Here is a 23,619-nt window from a genome sequence, read left to right on the forward strand (position 1 = left end):
GATATTTTTTTTTCTTTTCTTTTTTTTCATTTAAATCATCATATTTATACTAACTAAAAGATAAATTTTATTGTATTAAAAAATTAAAAACATTATTTCTCATTTATAAATTAGCGGATTGAACAATTACGTACAATTACGTACATTTGTTTGTATATATAATCCAACATGTTTCTATGTACGTACATGTGGTGTGTGTTTCAACACACATTATTTACTAGGATGCAAAAATATATACATTATTTATTTTTATGGTGAGTTTGAAGTATAAGTAACTCACCTAATTCACGGAATATAAAGCCACAAGGAGCTCACACATTAATTTTCATTCTCTTCTTTCCTTCTTTCCTTTGTCAAGAGCAATGCCTCTGAGTGGTATGCTGGTTAAACAAGTTACCATCAAATCAGATGGGGATGTGTTTCATGAAATATTAAGAAGCAGGCCACACCATATATCAGAAATGAGCCCTGATTCCATAAAAGGTGTTGATTTACATGAAGGTGAATGGGGTGTTGTTGGATCAGTCATTAATGTTGACTTTATCCATGGTAAGTTCATTTCTCTTTATGAATAACTTCCAACAAAAATAGCATTTTTGTTCATATATATTCTGTTTGAGCAATTTATGAGTATTTCATATCACATGCAGATGGGAAGGCAAAAGTGGCTAAAGAAGTGATTGAAGCAATCGACGAGGAGAAAAAGTTAGTGTGCTACAAGGTTATTGGGGGCGATATATTGGAGGCTTACAAGACCTTCTTGCTCACAGTTCAGGTGGAGACAAAGGAAGAAGAAAACTTGGTGACTTGGACTTTCCACTATGAGAAACTCAATGATAATGTTGATGACCCCAACAGTTTGATGGATTTCTGCCTTGCTGTTACCAAAGATATTGAGAAACATCACCTATAATTTCATACGCAAGTAATTTATATATATATAAAAGTTCCAAGAATAAAAATCGTGGGATCACTTTTGTTTGTTTCACTCTATATGAAGTTGATTACATGTAATTAAAGTTCCATTTTGATCTCATGAAACTGGTGTGGACTTTGTTTATTTGTGTCTTTTAATCAATTACTAATAATCTTTGTATAGTTATGCCCGAAAATGAAAGGTTGTAATGTAATGCTAAGTTCCTCTTCTTGTATTATATATTTAAAGCTTCAAAAAAAAATTCTATTAATGATTAAGATCTTCAATGACCAAATTCTAATTATGTACTTTTAGAGAATTAACAATTATTATATAATGAGAAATACTTATACAGTGTTAGAGAAAATAGACATAAAGACACGCAGTCACACACACACCTAAAGGGTATAAGATACTCTCTCACTCTCACTCTCACACACATACATATACCACCATAAACATGGCTTAATGATATTCACAATTCACTTGGGATATGAATGCTCTAAAATGGAATGTGTTTAGGTTGGAACACCACAAGCTACAATCTTCAGTGACACGTCGTTAAAAAGCATGCGCGCACCCACACAAATACATGCGCGCGCACCCACACAAATATATGTGTCTGTTTATGTAAGTACATGCATACGTACTTAGATTCATACATACATACATAGGTACATAGTACTTACAAAAAAGGCTATTCCCGACAAAATATTAATCTACGGTAAAAAATAAAGATCCATTAGAAATATCAAGTACACACCAACATAAAAAATATCTAATTAGTGAATAGGGAAAATTATTGATGGATTACCAACAAACTGTAGTTATTTTAAAGTTTATTGCAAATAGATCGATAAAATTTGACGGAAATGTCTTTTTATTCAAAAAACTTACAATCCATCGGAATTCTCTACAAATATAACTTAAGTATTTTTTTTAGTTATTTTAAAATAAAGACTATTATAGTTTCGTCGAAAATTCTCATTTTATAAGTAACTATTTTTTGTTATAATAGTCATTATTGCAAATATGTTTATAGATATAATTATAAATACAATAATTATTGTTTTCATAGTTATTATTATTATAATTTTTATTATTATTATTATTATTATTATTATTATTATTATTATGTAAGTGTATATATGTATGTGTTTATATATATAATGTATGTATCTGTGTGTTTGTATATGTTTATATATATTCATATGTGTATGTACTTTTGGATCTAATGTGCAATAAATAAAAAATTTATTTATCTATTAATCTAATCTATTTATCTTTTGTTTATTTAAAAAATGTGGTTCAAGATAAATATTCTACTTGTTATTATATTAATTTGATTTTTTTTCTTTGTCCCATATTATTTCACACATTTATATAATCTTCATCTTTTCCTTATATAATTGTACTAATTTGTTTTTATTGTGCTTCAGTCTCGATTTGGATATGGATTTTAAAGTCTATTATTAATTAACGGTCATTTAATTATACGTAAATGTGTTTTTTTCAAAGTTTTAAAACATTTTACTATTCGGTTTCAACTTCTAGAAATATTGAAACGCAGAAACGAATGCTAAAATTACTAAAAACTAAAAAAAAAATTAGTTTGGAAGTTTATAAAATGTGCTTTATCCCACATTGTTTCACACATCTATATAACCTTTCCTCTTTTCCGTATATAATGCCAATCATTTGCTTCTATTATCCATCATCTTGATCATAATATGACTTTCAAAGACTATTAACATTTGGTAGTCTTTTTATTATCAAACTATGTATTATCTCAAAGTTTTAAAGGATTTTACTATTTGGTTTTAGATTCTAGAAGTATTATCTCATTGTTGTTTTTAATTAATATATAAAATGATTTCAAAACATCAATATATATATATATATATATATATATATATATATATATATATATATATATATATATATATATATATATATATATATATATATAACATGGTTGATTAAAAATATAACATAAAAATGGCTAAAACAAAGAAAATCATTTCAACAAATTATTTCGTTTTGATATGTTAAAAGACATCAAAGAGTTTGCCAAAATCCTACAATGTGTCAAATAAATGACTTAACCTTGTATATCGAACAAACTTACACTTTTTTCTATATTGTAATCCTTTAGTACATTTGATTTTAATGCCACTTAATTATAATTTGACATTATTTATAAAACAAAAAAAATAGATTTTATTTAATTTATTTTATTATTTATTTTTTTTCTAGAAAAATATTAGAACAAAAATAAAACCAATATTATTTGATTAATTAGTGAAATTATAGAGAAAGAAAAAAAATAAGATAACCTAGAATGGTAAATATAAAAGTAATTTTAGGTTCAAATTCGAGTATTGCCTGACTTACCAAAAAATTGTAACTTATCTTCCAATTTTAACCATGAAAATGAGAATTTCAATATACTGCGAGACACATCTACTTTCCACATTTCAAGTAACATGTGCACAATCACTCACCAACATACTCAAATAAAGACCTTCGTCTTTTACCATATACAATAAGTATGAAGTGGTGCAGTGTCCATAAGCAATTTATGCAAGCTCCTGAAAAAGATATTTTATTGGGTAAATTGATGAAAAAACAGATAAAACTTGAACTTGCTATCAACCTTATTAAAAATCTTGTTATAGGAGTAATTTCAAGCAAGTAAAAATCCAAGTAGAGGCCTCGTTTAAAGCAACCAATGGAATTTTCCTAAATGAGCATTGTCAATTATAGCCAATTAATTATTTAAATTGGTGATTTATCGATAGGTTAGAAACGAGTTTTAGAAAAAGGTACATGATAATTAGCTTTTAAATGTGGAATTTAGATTATGTAAGTCGTGATATTTATTCTTTTCGTGTTTTTGTGATGTTATATTGTGTTTGTACCCAATATAATAAATCAATTATTCAATTCTATTTCTATTAAAATTAATAAAATAATCAATTTGTGAGACATACTAGGAAAGTTTTTTTTCTCAAGAATCCCCTATTTGGTTCCCAATCAATAACTTGTCGTGATATTTTTTTGATTTATATGAAAATTTGACACAGAATTTAGTTAATAACCAATAACTTCTCGTGATTTTACCAAAAATCAAAATCCATCATCGAAACATCGACTACTAACATTAGTTCATTTCACATAAAAAACTCCAAAATTAAAACCTAGAACTTCACAAAAAATTAAAAAATCATGAAAAACCTTGCATGAATTTGCATTTGCTATTGTGAAATCTCAACAAATGTATATTCATAAACCATGTTTACATCGACTGTTATTCGGTTGTTATAATAAACTTGCACAAGAAATGCAAGTGAAAAAAAAAACAACATAAATCAGATTGTACCATCAAAGATTCGTATTACATAAAATTATAAGGATAACTCGTCTCTTCTATTTAAACTCCTTGATACATAATCAATTGAATATCTATCTATATATTGAAGTTAGACCTATCATGCTTAAGCAAACAACACTCGAATTTAATCTATCATCGTCAGTAAAAATAGAGAAATTAGTATGTGAGGCTCAAACTTGAGTGCAAAATCTGCAAAAATAGTAGATGTTATATCTTTTCTTTTGACTTATAAACCAAATTCAAAACTCATGCAGCGAGGAAGGTATGAAAATGATATAAAGCAAAGGGAAACCATCATAATCCATTTTCAATTCTAACAAACACGATTAAATAAGATAAAAATAAAAACCATAAAGTATATGGAGATATGCGAAGAGTGACAATTAAAAATTTGAGAAAACCAAATCTCACATTTGGTAAGTTGGAGCAGATAATTAAGAATGCGTTTAGTTGCGGAAAAATAAACCGTTTTTCGGAAAAAAATTTCAAGAAAAACGAAAATTTTGAAAATGCGTTTAGTTCGTCTATTTTTTTTTTTAATTTTTCATGGAAAATAAAATTTTTCCGTTTTTTAAAATTATGAAGAAGTTGAAAAATATTGAAAAACTTATAATCATTGTTGTCCATATTTTTCGAATTCCAAAATTTTTCTAAAATATAAACATTAATCCACTTCTACCCCATCCACACACACACACACAAACCCACACCTACCCCACCCCCACCCCTACAAACACACACACACATACACAACCACCCCCCACCCCCACCACACACACATACACACCCATACCCATCCCCACCCCACCCCTATCCCTACAAACAAACACACACACACAAACCCACCCCTACACCTACATATACATAGTGTGTACCCACACACACACCGACCCCCACAAACACACACACCCACACCCACAAACACATACAGACACACCCACCCAACACTACTATCATAATCACCGACCTACCATCACCACCACTACTACCGCCGCCATCACCACCACTGCCACAATTGCCGCCACTACCATCGTCGACCCGCTACCACCACCACCCCCACTCCCACCCTACCACAGCTACCCTTTTCTAAAAATAAAAACCGATAGAAAAATACACATCTAAATAGGTTTTCTAATTTTCTAAAACTGAAAATGAGAAATGAATAAGTTTTAACCAAACGCGTTTTCTAAATTTTCAAATGAAAAATGAAAAATGAAAACGGAAAATGAAAACTGAAAAAGGAAAATGAAAACTGTTTTTCCGTAACTAAACGCAACCTAAGGTTTTCAAAATTTTGATAGCACATATAATGATATGTGATTCAGATATTGCTTTTCAGTTTAAGAGAAATGTATAACATTGTCCGAGAAATAGAGAAACCGGGTAAATATATGAATAACATTTGGCACCTAGGTAAACATAAAATGGTCAAAAGACAAAAAAATCATATATATATATATATATATATATATATTATTTAAATTAATATATTGATTATATTAAATTGGAAATTGAAAGATCATGGAGAGGTCAAAGGAATATAATGATAAGAAAAATTATGATATATAAGTTTGTAATTATTTTGAGTCATATTATAAAATATATGTCTATCAGAATTAAATCATTTAATAAAATCTACTCACGTGTTATGTTTACATAAAACTAAATATGGCTTCAATTTAGTATTACAATTTAACGTTATTATTAATTAACTTACAAATGCTTATCTATTGATTTTTTTAATTCAATTATGATGGTTAATTGATATATGAAAAGAAATTGAGTAAATTAACCATTTATTTTTTAAAGAAATTAACCATATTTTTTAAGTTTTTGAAAAACAACTATTTTTTTCAGAATGCCTAAAAAAATATTGTTCATATTCCGGAGTACTGTTCATCTTTTTATAGTTTTTTTTTTTATTTTCAAAGAATTTATTTTGTTTTTTTAGGTTCTGAATGCTACATTTCATAATGTTTAATGTCATCGTTTTTCAATAAAATGTGTAATTTTATGCACCCATATTATATATAGTTCATATTATTATGTTTGTTTAATTTTTTGTTAAATTAAGTAAATAAATATTTTTTTCTTCGGATTTCTAACTTTTTCTTGAAATTTCGGAGTTTTTTTTCGAAATCTGAAATTTTAGTCCGGAATATGAACAATACTCCAGACTTAGGCATTCTATAGTATTGCTCATATTCCGAAATTTAGGCTAGAATTCAGAATCCATTCCAGAGTTAGTAAAAAAAAGTTTTTTCTTGGTCCTAAATGCCTCGAACAAAGTGGTTATTTTTGCAAAAAAAAATTGTTTTTTTTTTCTATTAAACATTAAAAAGTGGTTAGATTACTTAATTGAATAATTTCCCATAACCATTGTTGGTAAGTTAATACAATGTAATTTGTTATGTTACTTATTAAAACCATTAATTGAAAAAAATCTAAGTTATAATAAAAATAATGTTTTTAATATTTTATTTAGCTTGAGTTGCCGCGTTTATATATTTAAATTTTTTTAACTATCTAAAAAAAATATTTTTATATATTATTTAAATTTATTTTATATTTTTATTTATGTTTTGAATTTATCATAGTATTTCAATTAATAAATAAGTGTATTACTGTAATCATTCTAAAACTTACCAATGATAAGATAATATTTTATATTTTATAACATATTTTAGAATTTAAATTAATAAATTAATTATATTAAGCTGAAAATGGAAAGGTAATAGATTTCAAATAGATATGGTCATATGAATAAATTATAATATACGCGATTCGGATTAGACGAAGACGCAAAATGGAAAACCGCAAGACCAAACTAAATCCCAAAAGAAGTAGGCCCAAATTCGGAACCTTATGTGCCACTTCATTGTAGCCCAACTGGTGCATTGGCCTTCCTACTAGTCTCAACTTAGTTGCTATGTTAGCCCATAAATTGTAGTCCACTATCGCCTGAGGTACATCGATATCACTTTCAAGGTGATCCTTCTAGGGTCTCTCCAATCCATCTCCAAACTCTATTTCTTTCTCATTTTTCTTCAACCCTATCCTATTTTCACCTCAATTTTTGGAGAAATGAATAGTATTCCCCCATATATGAGGGAATACTATTCATATCTCCAAAAATTGAGATGAAGTTTGGTTGTCAATTTTAGTCTCTTTCATTTTTATTTTATATATTTTTAGTTTATTTTATCCACTAATAATAATTCAAATACAATATTTAATATTTATAATATAATGTTCTATACTAATTTATATTAATTAATCATAAATATAGAGTTTAATTAGTAAAGGGGTGTATTTGATAATATATATAAGTTATAAAAATGAAATATTCTTAGAATATACTTTTTGGGGTAAAAAATGAGATAAAAAATGGAGTAGGTTGGAGATGAAACATTATTTACTCCAATTTTTTACTCCATTTATGGAAGAAAAAATGGAGATGAGTTGAAGATAGTCTAAGAGGAAATTTTTTGTATTGTGAAATAGTTTCATCCCTAGATTTTTACAAAATTAATTTTGAAGACTTATTCATTTTAAGATTCAGTCAGGTAGTACATTTGTTTTATTTTACTGTTACTTATATGGTGTAATTTCTTGCAAACTTTAATATTATTTATGACACAAAATAAAACAATAAAACTATACCTTTGGAAAGAACTAGGAAAATTAAAATTGATTTTAGCTTAAGTTTTTGGGTAAAGTTGTTTTATCTAAAACAAATATCGTCTAAAGTTGTTTAAAAGTTATGTTGGCAACCATAAATACTTTTGTAAGAATTCAATATATTCTAAAAACATAATGATACTAGTAAATAAAAATCATACAAAAATTAAAACACATTTTAAAATTAAGATATTATCATCCGGCCTTTGAAACAACTTGTATATGCAAAATGTTGGTATGATAAGACCTAGCCACATTACAAACTCAAGGTGATTTTGCGTTTTTGTAAAAAGCTAAGCCAAGATCCATGGTTTCAAATTGGATGATTTAACAACACCCCGGTAAGACCTAATCTTGGGGCACGAATGGACATAAGCATGCTATTTGGACACTTTCTACGGGTTGTTTTTTACTATTTGGATAAAACCGAATTATTCAATTGAACAATTTGGATTAGACTATTTTGTTCGGATATTCGGATTTTTGTATTGATTTCCAACAAAACCGAATTATTATTTCGGATTTCGGGTTGGTTTTTGTTTATAAAATAAGAACCGAATAGTCCAAAAAAAACAGAATAAACATTTATTATTTATTTATTTATAATATATATCTATAGCTATTTATTAATTTTGTAATTTATTTTTTCAAATAGGTTCCAAAATGTCTCACCCGATAAAAAAACATTAATATGCATTTTCTTTCAAAAGTTTTCTATCTATAAAATACTTAACTATAATATATCTTTTTAGTAGTTATTTATAAATTTCAAATCACAACTAAATAATTTTTTTTTTTCGTTTCTTGTGTAAAATTGGGTAATATTATAATTATATGTCGTTTTAAAATATTTCGGTTTTTGAAAACTGAATTCAAAAACCGATCCAACCGAATTGTAATTGGATCGGATCGGTCAGATTTGAATTTAGTTTGGACTATTCGGATCCATGTTTTGAAATCGAAATCAATTTAGATTCACTTGATTGGATCGGATCAAATCGATTCATGCAAACGAACACCCCTACTTGCTACTATCCAACGCCCTATAAAAGAGCTAACAATTACACAGGGATGCAGTTGGTTTATGCCACTTACTAGTTAAACTAATTGATATGTGTTTCATCAACATAGCATATGAATAAATTTTAATATGGATCTTACCTTTAGTAAATAAAATCACAACATAAGGACGATCAATTTGTAACGGATAAATATTGAAAAATAATAAAACTTAACTTTCAAACTATTTTCTAAATGGTAGTAACATCTATAAACAATCTTTTCTTTCGTTTGTTGTCGGAGAAGAACAAAGAAAGTGGATCTAACTTCATATATTGGTAACGTAACATAATTATTATCATCAATCATGAGAAGAAAGTATATACCACTAACATCCCCTGCCAAAAGCATCATGCACAAACACACATGTTACTATCCGAAATATATGGAAATTTGATGAATAGAATGATGTTTTATGTCTTAAAATTGAATTCATGATTTTATGCCTCTAAAAGGATATAGAGAACCTTGATGTATATGTAGGGATACAAGCGGGGGTGGGTAGTGACGGGGACCACAAATCCCATACCCATACCCAACTTCCAACCCCAAACCCCATCCTCACCCCTGCCTCGCGAAATACCCAACAGGTTTGGTGAAGAAATACCCAACGGATACGGGGAACCCGTTGGATACTCATGTATATAAAGCATAACTTTTCAAAATACAACAATCAGAAAAAACATAACCACTTATCATAATAATAATAAAATATCACTTGTTCATACTTAATTCTCAAAAACAACAAACTAAACCAAACATAAAAATCCATGAAACAGTCACAAGCAACAAAAATAATCACCAAACATCAATATCCACCAAACACTTTCACTCTATTGCACTTTTGTAATGTTCATGCAAGTGTTTGGTTCAATTCTTGCCTTTTCCACTCAACTTTTTCCCATAGTAGTTGCATTCAACCGTATCTAGTCCATCAAACTTTCGTATTTCAAAATGAGCCCAAACAGGAGAAGTCAATCTCCTTGTATTCCTAGCAGCTTGGCCATTGGCTATAGTAGCAGCTAGTGCATTAGTTGTAGCAGCCTCTTGTGGAAGCTGTTGATCGTGAGTCTCACTACAAAGCAAGACAAAATCAGGTTTAAGTAAAGATTCAACGACATCTATAACAATTAACAACAGATAATTAATTGATTCACGTCTAAGTAAAGCTTTTATTTAGGTTCAAATAAATATTCAGGAATCAGTTTCAGGTCAATAAGCTTCATACATGGCTAATTTCATAAATTTCATCAAATAACGACAAATAACCATGACTACAGAAGATAAACGTGTTCATAGATGTTTGATTATAACAGCAATCGATAACAAATATTACTGAATTAGAGAAGAAACAAAGAAAATAATGAAAAACGATTTCTATATTGAATTATCTTGAATCTCCAACATATAGACTTATATACATGAAAGAAAGAGAAAAACTCAAATCTAACCGACTAACAAAACTATTAACAGTAACTAACTTCTAGCTAAATATTGCTTACGTGGACAATAAATACTAACATCCCCTCAAGTTGGAGAGTTGGAAACTCCCAACTTGGAAAGCAAAAATTGATGATTCTTGATAGGGAGATTTTTAGTTAACATATCAGCGAGCTGAATCTTTGTTGGAACATGATGTAACGATATCAATCCTTCCTGTAGTTTTTCCCTCACAAAACGACAATCAATTTCCACGTGTTTCGTTCTTTCATGAAACACGGGATTCTTGGCTATGTAAATAGCAGCTTAGTCGTCACATTTAATTGGGATAGGAATTACATTTGGAACACTTAGTTCATGTAAAAGTCTTGACAACCAAGCCAATTTAGCAGTTATACATCTCATGCTTCTATACTCTGCTTCTGCAGATGATAGTGAAATTGTGACTTGCTTCTTGGATTTCCAAGAAATTGGGCTTCCTCCTAGCATGATAAAGAAGCCACTTACAATTCTTCTTGAATGTGGACATGTAGCCCAATCTGAGTCACAGAAGGCTTGAAGGGTAAAATTGTCATTTTTGTTAAAAATAAGACCTTGATCAGGATTGGCAATAATATATCGAGGAGTATGTAGTGCAGCTTCAATATAAGGAAGACAAGGATTACTCATGAATTGACTAAGATGTTGCACAGTGAATGCAAGATCTGGTCTAGTATTTGTTAAGAAGTTTAGTTTGCCTATTAGCCTTCGATAAAGTTCTTTATCATTCAAAGGTTGTCCTTCATTTAGTAATAACTTCACATTTGAAGGAAGAGGACAAGAAGCTTTCCCATTACAGTGAAATTCTTTCAATACTTCATTAGCAAACTTCCTTTGAGTTAGAATTACTCCTGAATCTGAATATAAAACTTCCATTCCAAGAAACAATTTAAGATACCCCAAATCTTTGATTTTAAACGTTTCATCAAGAAAAGTTTTCAATTCAGTCACTTCATCATCATTGTTTCCCGTAATCATTATGTCATCCACATAGATGGCAACATAAGTGACATTTTTTCCCATCATTTTATGAAAAAAAGGAGTAATCATTCTTGGAATGTTGATACCCTTTAGCCTTTAAAGCTGAAGACAACATAGCATACCATTGCCTAAAAGCTTGCTTTAGGCCATAGAGGGATTTTTGAAGCTTGCAAACCTGCTTAGGATTGTCCATCACTAGACCTGGTGGTGGATTCATGTAAATTTCTTCATTCAAGTCTCCATGCAAAAATGCATTGTTGACATCTAGTTGATGCATTTTCCAATCCTTCTTGCAGCAGTAGCAATGAGAGCCCTTACTGTTGTTATTTTAACAACTAGAGAAAATGTTTATGTATAATCAATCCCAGCTTTATGTGTATACCCTTTGACCATAAGTCTTCCTTTACATCTTTCAATTTCTCCATTATCCCTATATTTGATTTTGTAAACCCACTTGTAGCTAATTGGTTTCTTTCCTTTGGGAAGATCGGTAATGATCCATGTATCATTTGCATTTAAAGCATCAAATTCTTTAGACATTTCCTCTCTCCATTCTGGGAATTTTACAACTTCTTCATAAGTTGATGGTTCATACAAATCAGTTGTATTTTGAAGAAAAGTTTTGCTTTGATTATCAAGAGTAGTAAAGCAAACATGATTTATTGGAGAGATGTGAGTAATAGTGTGAACATAATAATCAATGACACCATTACATATAAAATCTGTCAAATAAGAAGGTGTATGATGATTTCTTAAAGATCTTCTGAGAACAGGGGGACAAGAAACGTTTGAAGCTGTGGAAGAAGGAGGTACAATATTGAGATTGGCATTAATTTCAACATTGTCATCACACGAAATGGTATGTTCTTGAGGAACAAAAATGTGTGCAGGATTAGAATTCATGGAATGATAAGGAAATATGTTCTCATGGAAATGAACATCTCTGGAAATGATAACCTTTTGAGCATGTATATCATATAGTTTATATGCCTTTTTGCCAAAAGGATAACCAATGAATACACACAGAGATGCTCTAGGTTTGAATTTATCCATGTTAGTCTTTAATGTGCTTACAAAACACAAACATACAAATGCTTTTAAATGAGAGTAAGTGGGTTTAGAATCATACAACTTGAAGAATGGAGTTTTTCCTTGAAGAAGTTTTGTTGGAAATCTGTTTATAAGATAGGAAGCAGTGAGAATACAATCACCCCAAAATCTGATTGGAAGGTTGGACTGGAAAAGAAGAGCTCTGGCAGTTTCAAGCAGGTGCTTATGTTTTCTCTCTACTACTCCATTATGTTGGGAATAATTTCTACAGCTTGTTTGATGTATTATGCCTTTTTCTTGCAAGAAATTTTTTCTTTCATTGCTAAATCCAAGTTCCAAAGCATTATCTGATCTTAAAATCTTGATTTTCTTGTTAAATTGGGTTTCAACCATTGCTACAAACCCTTTCATCACTTGAAAGGCATTGCTTTTGGTGCTTAATAGAATAGTCCAAGTGCACCTTCAAAAATCATCTACTATGGTTAAGAAGTAAGAATGGCCCATGTAAGTTTTTGTATTATAAGGTCCCTATGTATCAATATGCACAAATTCAAATGTAGAACTTGTATGAATTGTGCTTTGTTTGAATGGTAATTTGTGTTGTCTGGCCTTTGGACAAATTTCAAAAACAGATTCATCAAAAGAAGACTGATTATTAATGAAATCAAACGTTTTCAACTTGTATAAAGGCAAATGTCCTAGGCGTTTATGCTATAGAGAAGTAGAGTTATCATTTAAAACTGCATTACAAAGGGAATCAACAAAGTAAACTAAGCTATCTGAAGGATGGTGTGTAGAAACATTCAACACTATACTCTTGTTGGCTGCATTCTTTGATTAGACAAAATACAATCCAGCTGCATATCTAACAAGAACCAAAGGCCTCTTCGGAGAAGGGCCCTGCAACAAGAAACAATATGATTTTGAGAGCACAACAAAGGCCTTTAATTGTTTGCACAATCTGCCAATTGATAGAAGATTATATCGGAACATTAGAACATAAAGAATATTGCTTAAGACAACATTATCTGCAATGTATGTGTTTCCAATATTATAAGCATGTGTTTTCTGACCATTAGGAAAAGTAACTGAATGAGGTATCTCAAGTGTTTTGATTGAAAATAATGCAGACTTATCAAAACACATATGATTACTTGCACCAGAATCAATTATCCAAGTGGTTGATGAAGTGATAAGATAATTGCAATCTATTGGAATTTGATGAGTATCAAAAATATTACCAACAAATTTAATGTTGGAACAGTTGTTGTTGTTTCCTCACAGGTTTGATCCTTCATTTGTGATTTTGTATGCACCCACATTGATTGAATTCATTGATTGAGAGTTGAGCATAGTCAAGATCTACTGATATTGACTTGTAATCAGACCAGACAAAGAATTTTCTTCATTATTGTTCGAATTTCCATGGTGAACTTAATAAACTTGAGAATATCCATTATCATTGTTGGTTTGAGTGCTTGAAACATTACCAGCTACACTTTTTCCTTTTGTGAATTTGAATTCCTTTGGGAATCCAACAAGTCGATAACACTTGTTCACTAGATGTCCTGATTTTTTACAGTGAGTACAAACTATAGATTTCTTGCTCTCATAGTTTGTAGCTTTAGAAAAATTATTTCCAAATTTAGCATTCATGGAAGCAAAATCCATTGAGAAAATTGATGCGGAATGTATTTCTCTTTGATTCTCATCTTGGATTAAGAGAGCATAAGTTTGAGAGACAGTTGGAAGAGGTTTCATCATAAGGATGTTACCTCTAGTGGATGAATAATCGTTATTGATCCCCATGAGAAATTTGATCAGTTTTTTATTTTGTTCGAGTTCTTGAATTTTGTGCATCGCTCCATAGGTACACGCAGGTGCAAATGATAAAGCACTCAATTCATCCCAAAACTTCTTGAGTTTGGTATAGTATGTGGCTAAATCACTTGTTCCTTGAGACAAATCTGAGAACTCCTTTTGCAATTGATAGAGTTTTGCACCATTTGATTGACCAAAACATGCATCAAGTTCATTCCAGATCTCGTAAGATGAAGATGAGTATATGACTGATTTTGCAATGTCTCCATATAAGACTTCAAGAATCCATGCTATCACCATATCATTGCAACGTTGCCATGTATCAAGATTAGGATCATTTTCATCTGGTTTAGGGATTTTTTCATTCATGAATCCCAATTTTTTTTAGCAGATAGGGCAATCGACATAGCTTGGTTCCAGGAATTGAAATTCGAACCATCAAATTGTTTTGAAACTAATAACATTATGGGATGATCGGATGGATGCAGGTATAAAGGATCAGAATGATTGATTTGAGAAAATTGATTTGATGAAGAATTAACGATTGGAATCACCATTCTTGAATGAAGGAATAAAAAAAATGAGAAAGTGAAGAAGAAGAAAGAACTACCCCTCTGATACCATATTGAATTAGAGAAGAAACAAAGAAAATGATGAAAAACGATTCTGTATTGACTTATCTTGAATCTCCAACATACATACTTATATACATGAAAGAAAGAGAAAAACTCAAATCTAACTGACTAACAAAACTATTAATAGTAAACTAATTTCTAGCTAAATATTGCTTACATGGACAATAAATACTAACAAATATTAGGGCTAAAACCGATTACATCAACAAAAAAATTAGGTCTAAAACTGATTACAGTAAAAAAAAGATTAAAGCATACTGATATAGGAATTGATTAGGTTTACAACAAATAAAATATTAGGGCTATTAGGGCTAAACTGATTACAACAGTAAAAAAACAATTTCATATAACCGATTATCATTTGTTAAAAATCAGTTATCTAAAGTCGAATCATTCATGTTCATCAGTCTCATTAGTAATGATCAGTTCAGAAAATGAAAAAAAGAAACTTACTTGGTGGTGGGATCTTGTGGTGGAACAGGAGAATTATTCATGTTCATTAGTATCATCGGAGGTTGAAGACGAACTCTTGACTCTTATCCAATGAATTGGAGAAGAGAAAAAGGATGTAGAACAATAGAATGTAGATGCACGTTCCCCTTTTAATATATGCCATAACTTGTATGTTATGGACTTGATTGCGCTCTGGTAATCGAAGAGATAAGTTGACTGCGGTCTCGAAGAGATACATGGTTGTTCAGTACTCCATGTCTTGTAAATCGAAAAGAGATACATACTTAAGTGCAGTCTCAACTCTCGATGAACGAAAAGGGAATACTGAAATATATATATATATATATATATATATATATACATGGGAAAAGTGAATATATCCTTAAGGGTATATAAGATTAGGTACCCAAACTCACCATACTACATCGTTTTGTATCATATAATACATTCTAGTTGTCCAATGTTCTTATAAGTTAACTTCTAACTTGATTTACTTCCATTATTTCTATAAATTACATATTTATCTTCCTCTTACATAATTTTCATTTTCAACTACAATATATATAACATAGTAGGTGTTCGGCAAAAAGATGTGATATAAGAAAAAAATAATAGTGAAATTCGAAAATCTTGAAAGTAAATCAAGTTAGGTTTGAAGTTTAAGAACATTATAATGAATATATGAAACCAAAAGACGTATTATGGTGTGTTTGGGTACCTAAGCTTATATACCCTTAAGGGTATATTAACTTTTCCGTATATATATAGGGTCTTAATGGGGCGGATAGTGCCATATCCGACCCCGACCCTCGCCACTTCGGGTACAATTGTAACATCCCAAAAACAATGATAACATTTTTCATCTGGAAGTTTATCAAATCGTAGGGGTGTGTATGGGGCGGTTTGGTTCGGTTATTAGTTAAAATCGAACCATAACCATTATGATTGGTTAATGCATTTTGGTAGCCATTGGGTATGGTTAATATTGGTTATGGTTAATGGTTTTTATCGGTTAACGGTTTTGGTTAATGGTTAATATTGGTTAACCATAATGTTCAAAATAATATAAATGACGAAAGTATATTGCCATAAAAAATGAAAATAGAATACCAAAAACTCCTTGATGCCAATGCTTGTAACCTAGCTTATAGTAATAGAATAAAATATGTACCTTTAATACTTAGAGTGAGATAACACATAGTCACATTCAAAATCAAAAACATTCAATAAAAATATAAAACATTAAAAAAATTGACATTAATAATTTCATATATTGATAATTGATATTAATATTAAAATAAAGCCAAACATTCATACACGTTCAATACAATTAAATCAAAACCTATAAAATAAAAGAGCCAAACATTCATATTATGTGTTATTGGATAAAAAAAAAGACAATCACTCATATACATTCAATGTGATTAAGTAAAAAACAGTAAATAAAAAAAAGCCAAAAAATTTCAAAAAATACATTCTTAATATATCACAGAGTCAAGAAGAACCAAAAACTTAACTTACCTAGAAGTCATGATTATAAAGTCAAAAAATCCTTTGAATAGGACTATAAAGTCAAAACAATCTTTGATTATGATTAACGGTGTGAGAAGCCTTCGATTACGATTATGAGTATGAAAATTAAACTAATTGTGAATAATGTTTACAAATTGTAGAATTAGCTGATTATGAATTACAACATTAATCAATAATCCAACTCAATGCATGACTGGAAGATTGTGTGTGTCTACGTGATCAGCCTTAGATGGTTTGATTGCTCGTTCTTCTCCTGACAAGTGAGGATTGATGGATTATATTTTCAATATTTTAATTGATCTTAAATAAGTTTGAATATGTTATTTTATATATAATCTATAATTTTTATATATTAAAATTTAAGTTAGCGGTTCGGTTAATAATGGTTCGATTAACCTATAAAACCATAACCGAACCGTTAACCGAATCGTTAGTTATCGGTTAACAAAAATTAGAAACCGAACCAACGGTTTTTAAAATGGTTTAGTTATATCGGTTAATTTGGTTTTGGATCAGCTTTTCGATTATTATGCTCACCCCTATCAAATCGTACACAAATAGTTCAAAATCAACACCTCGTTATAATATTCCATACATCAAAGTATAATTATTTAGAATGCGGAAATCATGAGGGGAGGACGTTGTGCCATCACGCGGGGCCTTTCCCTTTCGAATCGGAAGAAGTAGTTGAAACCATAAACATAAGTTGTAAGCACAAAGCCTAGTGAATTCCTCAAAGCACCACATACCAAAACATACAAGTGTCATGAGCTACCTCATGGTCTTTGCTTGCAATGCCGACGGCCAAATCCCGGTCTTACATACAAGTGTCATGAGCTACTCCCATGGTCTTTCCTTGTAATATCGAGGGCCAAATCTTAGTCTTACATATATGTGCTAGGGACCAGATCCTGGTCTTCTATTCAATTGTCAGGGGCCAGATCCTGGTCTTTCATGCAAGTATCACGGAGACCACTAACATTCTACATAGCAAAGTAATGGGCCGACATTGGTGCCTTCGACCCATGAATATAATGAGAAAACTCACCTCATAGACATATAAGCAAATTGAATAGCACACCGCTCCGAGATCAACTCTACCAATCACCTTAATAAATTCAGTGACACAATCTCATCATACATATCAAAATACCTAAAATACCTCTAGGTTAAACCCTAGTCAAAATCCATGTGAAAGTTAACTGAGTCAACTGAGTTGACTCAGTGAGTATGTTGGGGGTACACAATACGAACACTATGCATACAACATGGTTGACTAGAATCTGGAGTTGACCACATACGTGCAGTGTACATGGCTGCCTACAACTTTATCCATTAAGTGCTTAATCCTTAAGAAATTATGTCCAAAATCCAGATCTAGACCTTAAAAGGCGATCTTAACCATAAAGTTTCCAACTTTATGGTTTTGCATGGCTATTAAGACCTTAATAACAAAAACCCTAGCTTCTTGACCCATTAAGACAACCTAGACCATGCATGGGAAGAAACCAATGTCCAAGATCACATTTTATGACATAACACACTCTAAAACATCTAAGAGGACAACTCAAATGTCTTGGAGTATTCCATACTCACAAAGATCAAGATTGGAACAAAAAGGTGCCAACTTTAAGCTAAAACTAGATCCAAATAAAATACTCATAAAGGTTGGAGCTTTATACCTCCAAAGGATGTACAAAGGGAAGTAGATGTTGGATCCAAGGTCTAGAGTAAAACACCACAACCTCAAGGTTCTTCCTTCTTCTCCAAAAGCTCCAAAATGAAACCAAAAGGCTCTTCAAGCCTCACAAGGCACTCATACACTTTACGGTTTCGAAATAAGGAAGGAGGCTGAAGATAAGAGGGTGCATGAGGCCATAAAGATACTTAAATATGGTCCAAACCCTAAAAATTAGTGTTTGCACCATGGCTACGATCATAATACTCACCACCTCTATCAGTGCGGATCCTTCTGATTAAATTATTTTGTTGCAACTCAAATTCAATTTTATAAATTTTAAATTTATGAAGGGCTTCATCCTTAGAATGTAATAGATATACACAATAAAATTAGAATAATCATTTATAAAGATAACCATGTATTTCTTACTACTTAATGATGGAGTTACATGCAAATCACATAGATCACTACATATTAATTCAAGCATAATATATTTCCTTTTTACATTAGGAAAAAGTTGCCTAGTAATATTCATTAGCATGCAAGTTTTACACTTCTATATATTAATGTCAAAAGGTGGTATTATTCCATTTCTAGAAATTTCAATTATTCTTTTATAATGAACATGTCCTAAACAAGCATGCCAAAGAGAAGAATCCTCAACACTAGAACGATCCATATCTATTGAATATACCACATTGCCATTTACATTTAATCTAAACATACCATTACCGAAATATCAAAATCCTACAAATGTACCACACTTTGATAAGATATATTTATCAAATTCATACACTTATTTGTAACCACACTTATTAATTACACCACCAGTAACCAAGTTCTTCCTAATCTTAAGAACATGCATTTCATTTATAAAAACACTTTTTCCAGAATAATAATATAAATACACAGAACCACGAACAACAACATATGCTTTATTTGATGGGTTTTATAGGTTACAAGAACTATGTGCTTGCGGAATTTCACTTAACACTTAAGGGCACATGCAACTTAAAGGATCTATGTCATACACTTTAAATGCATCATACTATGAACAATAAAAACTAACATGAAACCTAATTGAAATTCTATTATAAAAAACACAAGAATTAGGGTTACATATCTTTGATTTGTTGTAGTAAACAGATCACTTCAATCCTTCCTTTGAAGAGCTTGGAAAGTGTAACGCCCGTAGATCCGGGCTAGTCAATTTAGAGGCAATAAATGTCGAAAATGACTTTTCGGCAAAAGATTATTTAGAATAAATAATCTTAACCAAGTTTTAGTATATGTTACAAGGTTTCCCTACATATAAAGAACGCCGAAATCCGAGTTATAACGAAGAAGTTATGACCCGTCGAAGTTTGGCGACGGAACCGACACGACACCGGGAAGTGTAAATAGTGAATTTACAATGGAGCGATATTCAGCCTTAGCAATCTAAACGAATGTCGTAGAATTTGTTAAACCGAGAGCGTCCATAAAAAGAACGCCCAAATCTGACTTCGTATGAGGAAGTTATGATTTTTCGAAGTTTCGACTTAACAGTGCACAACCCGAAGGTTGAATGTTAGAACGAGCGGTATTTAGCTGACACGACCTAAACGAGAATCGAAGATCTCGTTAATAGTGGTGTAACGATAAAAAGATAGGCGAAAACGGGTGTCGGATGAAGAAGTTATGGATTTTTAATGGACCAATCCTGTCCCGACCTGTTAATAATATAAAATTTAAAATAAAGTCAAAATTAGCCGACGAGTCTAAACAAAAGTTGTAGAGTACGTTCCCGCCTACATGTGGATATAAAGAACGTCGAAAACGGAGCTCGTATGAGAAAGATACGAATTTTAGAAGTTAAGTGTGCAATTTGCAAAGCTGATACATGGAATGATGGTGTGGCCGAACTCCCAGCCGTCTGATGAACCCGCTTCGGATCGCGACACGTAGACCTCGCATACGGCCAGCGTACCAGCTCAGAATGCGCCGTGTACGAAGTGCCTTCCTTGGTCTACCTTTGCCTACGTCGCACCACCCGGAGACCTCCACCTGGCAATCTTATCTGAGCTACGCCCTGCGTAGCTGTTCCGAACGCCCAACATTCCGAGGTTTTGAGCGCCTATAAAAGGGTGCAAGGTGCAACCTTCTTTCCTCACAAATTCAAGTATTCTTTCTCTCTCTACTCTCTCTCTAGCTCCTAAGACCCCCCCTAAGCTTAGGTAAACCCCCTAGCACCCGAAGCAAGCCCGAAGGCTCCCAGAGTCCCGAGAAAAAGGGTCTTTCGGTTTAGAAACGTTGCTCCGTGCAAAGTCCAGTTTTCTATAAAACCCGCTGTATGTGAGCTGCGCCTACGCTATTTTTAATATAGCTTCTATTTAATTATAGTAATGTTATTAGGACCTTAAAATAATTATTTGGGCTATTATTATGAGTTATATTGTGTTGTTTAACGCTTATATAATAATAATAATAGTCAGACTATTAATTAGTCTCGGTGAATATTAAACTAAACCTTAGCGGTAATGATACTAGGTTTCGTCGAAAGAAATTGTTTTGAGATAACGAAGTGTTGTCCGAGTATCGAGTCACCACCTTATCAGGTGAGTGCATGGTCCCTTTCATCTTACACATAGATATGAAGTATTTTATATAAACTACGTGTTGTGTGTGCATACAATGTGTATACTTGCTATCTATGCTGGATGAACGATTTTATATAAGGTTTATATGATTTAAACTGCATATGTATTTATATCTACATAATATGTTGGGTAAAACTTGGGTAGATGAAATATGAGTTGGATGATGAGTTGGGAGGTGATATAAACCATGAGGTAAGGGTGAGAGGTGGACGATGTGAGAAGCCTTGTTCCAAAATGCTGGCCCCATCATCTAGCAGAGTATGGATGACAACCACGGATTATTCTAGACAGTCCAGTGAAACACTAGCAGGCTCGCAACCTGTAGGTTTTGTGAACGATGTGTTCACTGGTGTACTCTAAAAACCCATTGACATGTATTGTGAGTGGACTCTCAAAAACGATACTGTCAATAAACGAAATAACCTTAGCAGTTGTGCCCGGAGGACAATACCGGCAGCTGCGCCTCAAAGAAAATGTCACAATTCTGGTAGTTGCGCCTAAGTGATAGAATAGCAGCTGTGCTTGACAGCTGTGTCATTGAAAATGATGGACTTTATACCTATTCCTTAGGATTATCCTTAGGAATGAATGAATGAGAAATAGCTGATTCTTAGGGTAGATCCTTAAGAGTAAAGAAGATAATGGGGATGGGTAATTGGGTTAACTGTTTCTTGATTAAACATAATAATTATATTATTGTGGGTTGAAAACCCTATGTACTCACCAGGTTTCCCAACCTGACCCACTCAGTTTATTTATATCACAAGTGTTGATATGAAGTCACATTACACTGAGAGATTAAGGAGATATAAATCACTAGTGATAATGATTGTAAGTTTTGTTTATGCTTATGTTTCTGTATTGACGATGACATCCCAAATGTTTTAAAATGAATAAAAATACTTTTCTTCGGAAATGCTTTGATAACGTATTTATCATGTTTTACTAGGAACAAATTCCGCAACATTTTTATTAAAAGAGGTACTCTGATTTTTATAAAGCATAAACAAAATCGGTCTTTTTTGGATGTGAAAATGGGGATGTCACAAAAAGCTAGCATCATAAGTATGATGTCTCTAATGGCTCACACCTGAACCCTAAAACTAGAGGAAAATTGAGGAAAGAGGAGGAGAGGAAAATTTCATTCCTAAGGATTATGGGAATTGCATGAACGAAAATAAGGTCATAAGGGGTCCTATTTATAGTTCACGTAACTTAGGGACCAAACAAGATTTGAATGTATTCAATCCCAATCCATATCCTTTCCTTATACGCATCCAAGAGGCTTATGGAAACCCCAAGGAAGCTCCCAAAATCGTCCACCCCTTGGATGGTTCTAGAATGGCTTCTTTTGTTCAACTCCTGAATAATTACAATTCACCCCTTGCACCTTTAATTAATTTCAATTAATTTCAGATTAATTATGATTTATAATTAATTAATTATAATTGATTTCTTATTGATTTATTAACCTTATAAATTAACAAATCAATTGTTTAACTATTGATCTCACATTAATTTATTAATCACATAATAAATTAACAAATCAACTATTTATTTTCAATTAATATATTAATCATATAATATATTAACAAATCATTTCCTCATAATTTCCAATTAGTTTATTATTCATATAGTAATCTAATAAATCAACCTCTCTCTATAAATGTCATTATAATCAAGTTCTAGCTATGAGGGCAACCCAAAAAGGACTTTGCTTCTAATTTCAATAATATACCAATTTAGTTACTGGCTTAGACACCTTAGTTCAACAATCTCCAACTTGGATAAGTTTGTAACTATAGTTGCAAGTATAGTCCTTAAACTAAACAACAAAGAGTGATTTCCAAAGCTACTGCCGAACTCTGATTCAAATCAAACTTTGGCCATAAGATAACTTATTCATTGATTAAATGATCAACCTCATGTTCATTTATTTTTTTCCCAATTTTCCGATTTGTGATCAATTTAGACTACACAATTGAACAAATCAATTTTTTTCGAACCAGGCACCTAGTTTTCATAGATCAACTCAAATCACCAAGGGGGCACAGATATCATTTTTCCTTATTCAGGCAACATGAACGAATTACATTTACTATATAGTCATACAATTTACATATCAAATCACACATAGACTAACCCTTTATAACATCCAGTTATGAGATGTGTTTGATCAAACCAATGCACAACTGATTTGTAACTATGAACTATATATCTCTTCTTTAAGAATAAAAGATATTATGTCTTAGTATTACTTGTGATTAAAATCCATGAAGCAATCTCTAAGTGTGGGT

General features: G+C 31.3%; 3 protein-coding genes across 3 annotated transcripts; 1 reads left to right on the forward strand and 2 right to left on the reverse strand.

The window, feature by feature from the left end:
- Positions 1 to 308: 308 nt before the first annotated feature.
- Positions 309 to 1,194, forward strand: LOC111892159 (kirola). Its single transcript, XM_023888225.3, has 2 exons — positions 309 to 549; positions 651 to 1,194. The coding sequence occupies exons 1-2, from the start codon at positions 363 to 365 to the stop codon at positions 911 to 913; spliced, it is 450 nt and encodes a 149-aa protein (XP_023743993.1). The 5' UTR covers positions 309 to 362; the 3' UTR covers positions 914 to 1,194.
- Positions 1,195 to 9,920: 8,726 nt separating this feature from the next.
- On the reverse strand, positions 9,921 to 11,552 carry LOC122197534 (uncharacterized mitochondrial protein AtMg00810-like). Its single transcript, XM_042901744.1, has 2 exons — positions 10,889 to 11,552; positions 9,921 to 10,171 (listed from the first exon to the last, which is right to left on the reverse strand). Exons 1-2 carry the CDS (start codon positions 11,550 to 11,552, stop codon positions 9,921 to 9,923), a joined length of 915 nt encoding a protein of 304 aa, XP_042757678.1.
- Positions 11,553 to 13,994: 2,442 nt separating this feature from the next.
- LOC122197535 (uncharacterized) lies at positions 13,995 to 14,750 on the reverse strand. The gene has a single exon (XM_042901745.1). The coding sequence runs from the start codon at positions 14,748 to 14,750 to the stop codon at positions 13,995 to 13,997; it is 756 nt and encodes a 251-aa protein (XP_042757679.1).
- Between the last annotated feature and the right edge of the window lie 8,869 nt (positions 14,751 to 23,619).

The sequence above is a fragment of the Lactuca sativa genome, chromosome 4 (genome assembly GCF_002870075.4).
Source record: "Lactuca sativa cultivar Salinas chromosome 4, Lsat_Salinas_v11, whole genome shotgun sequence".
In the NCBI taxonomy this organism is placed as follows: Eukaryota; Viridiplantae; Streptophyta; class Magnoliopsida; order Asterales; family Asteraceae; genus Lactuca; species Lactuca sativa.

Excerpts from the sequence above, each read along its gene's own strand:
- LOC111892159 (XM_023888225.3), top strand. The coding sequence starts at position 363 with ATGCCTCTGAGTGGTATGCTGGTTAAACAAGTTACCATCAAATCAGAT. Across the intron at positions 550-650 it reads TAATGTTGACTTTATCCATG|ATGGGAAGGCAAAAGTGGCT; the intron begins GTAAGTTCATTT and ends TATCACATGCAG.
- LOC122197534 (XM_042901744.1), bottom strand. The coding sequence starts at position 11,552 with ATGGGAAAAAATGTCACTTATGTTGCCATCTATGTGGATGACATAATG. Across the intron at positions 10,172-10,888 it reads AGAGTATAGAAGCATGAGAT|ATGTCGTTGAATCTTTACTT; the intron begins GTATAACTGCTA and ends TAATTGTTATAG.
- LOC122197535 (XM_042901745.1), bottom strand. The coding sequence starts at position 14,750 with ATGAATGAAAAAATCCCTAAACCAGATGAAAATGATCCTAATCTTGAT.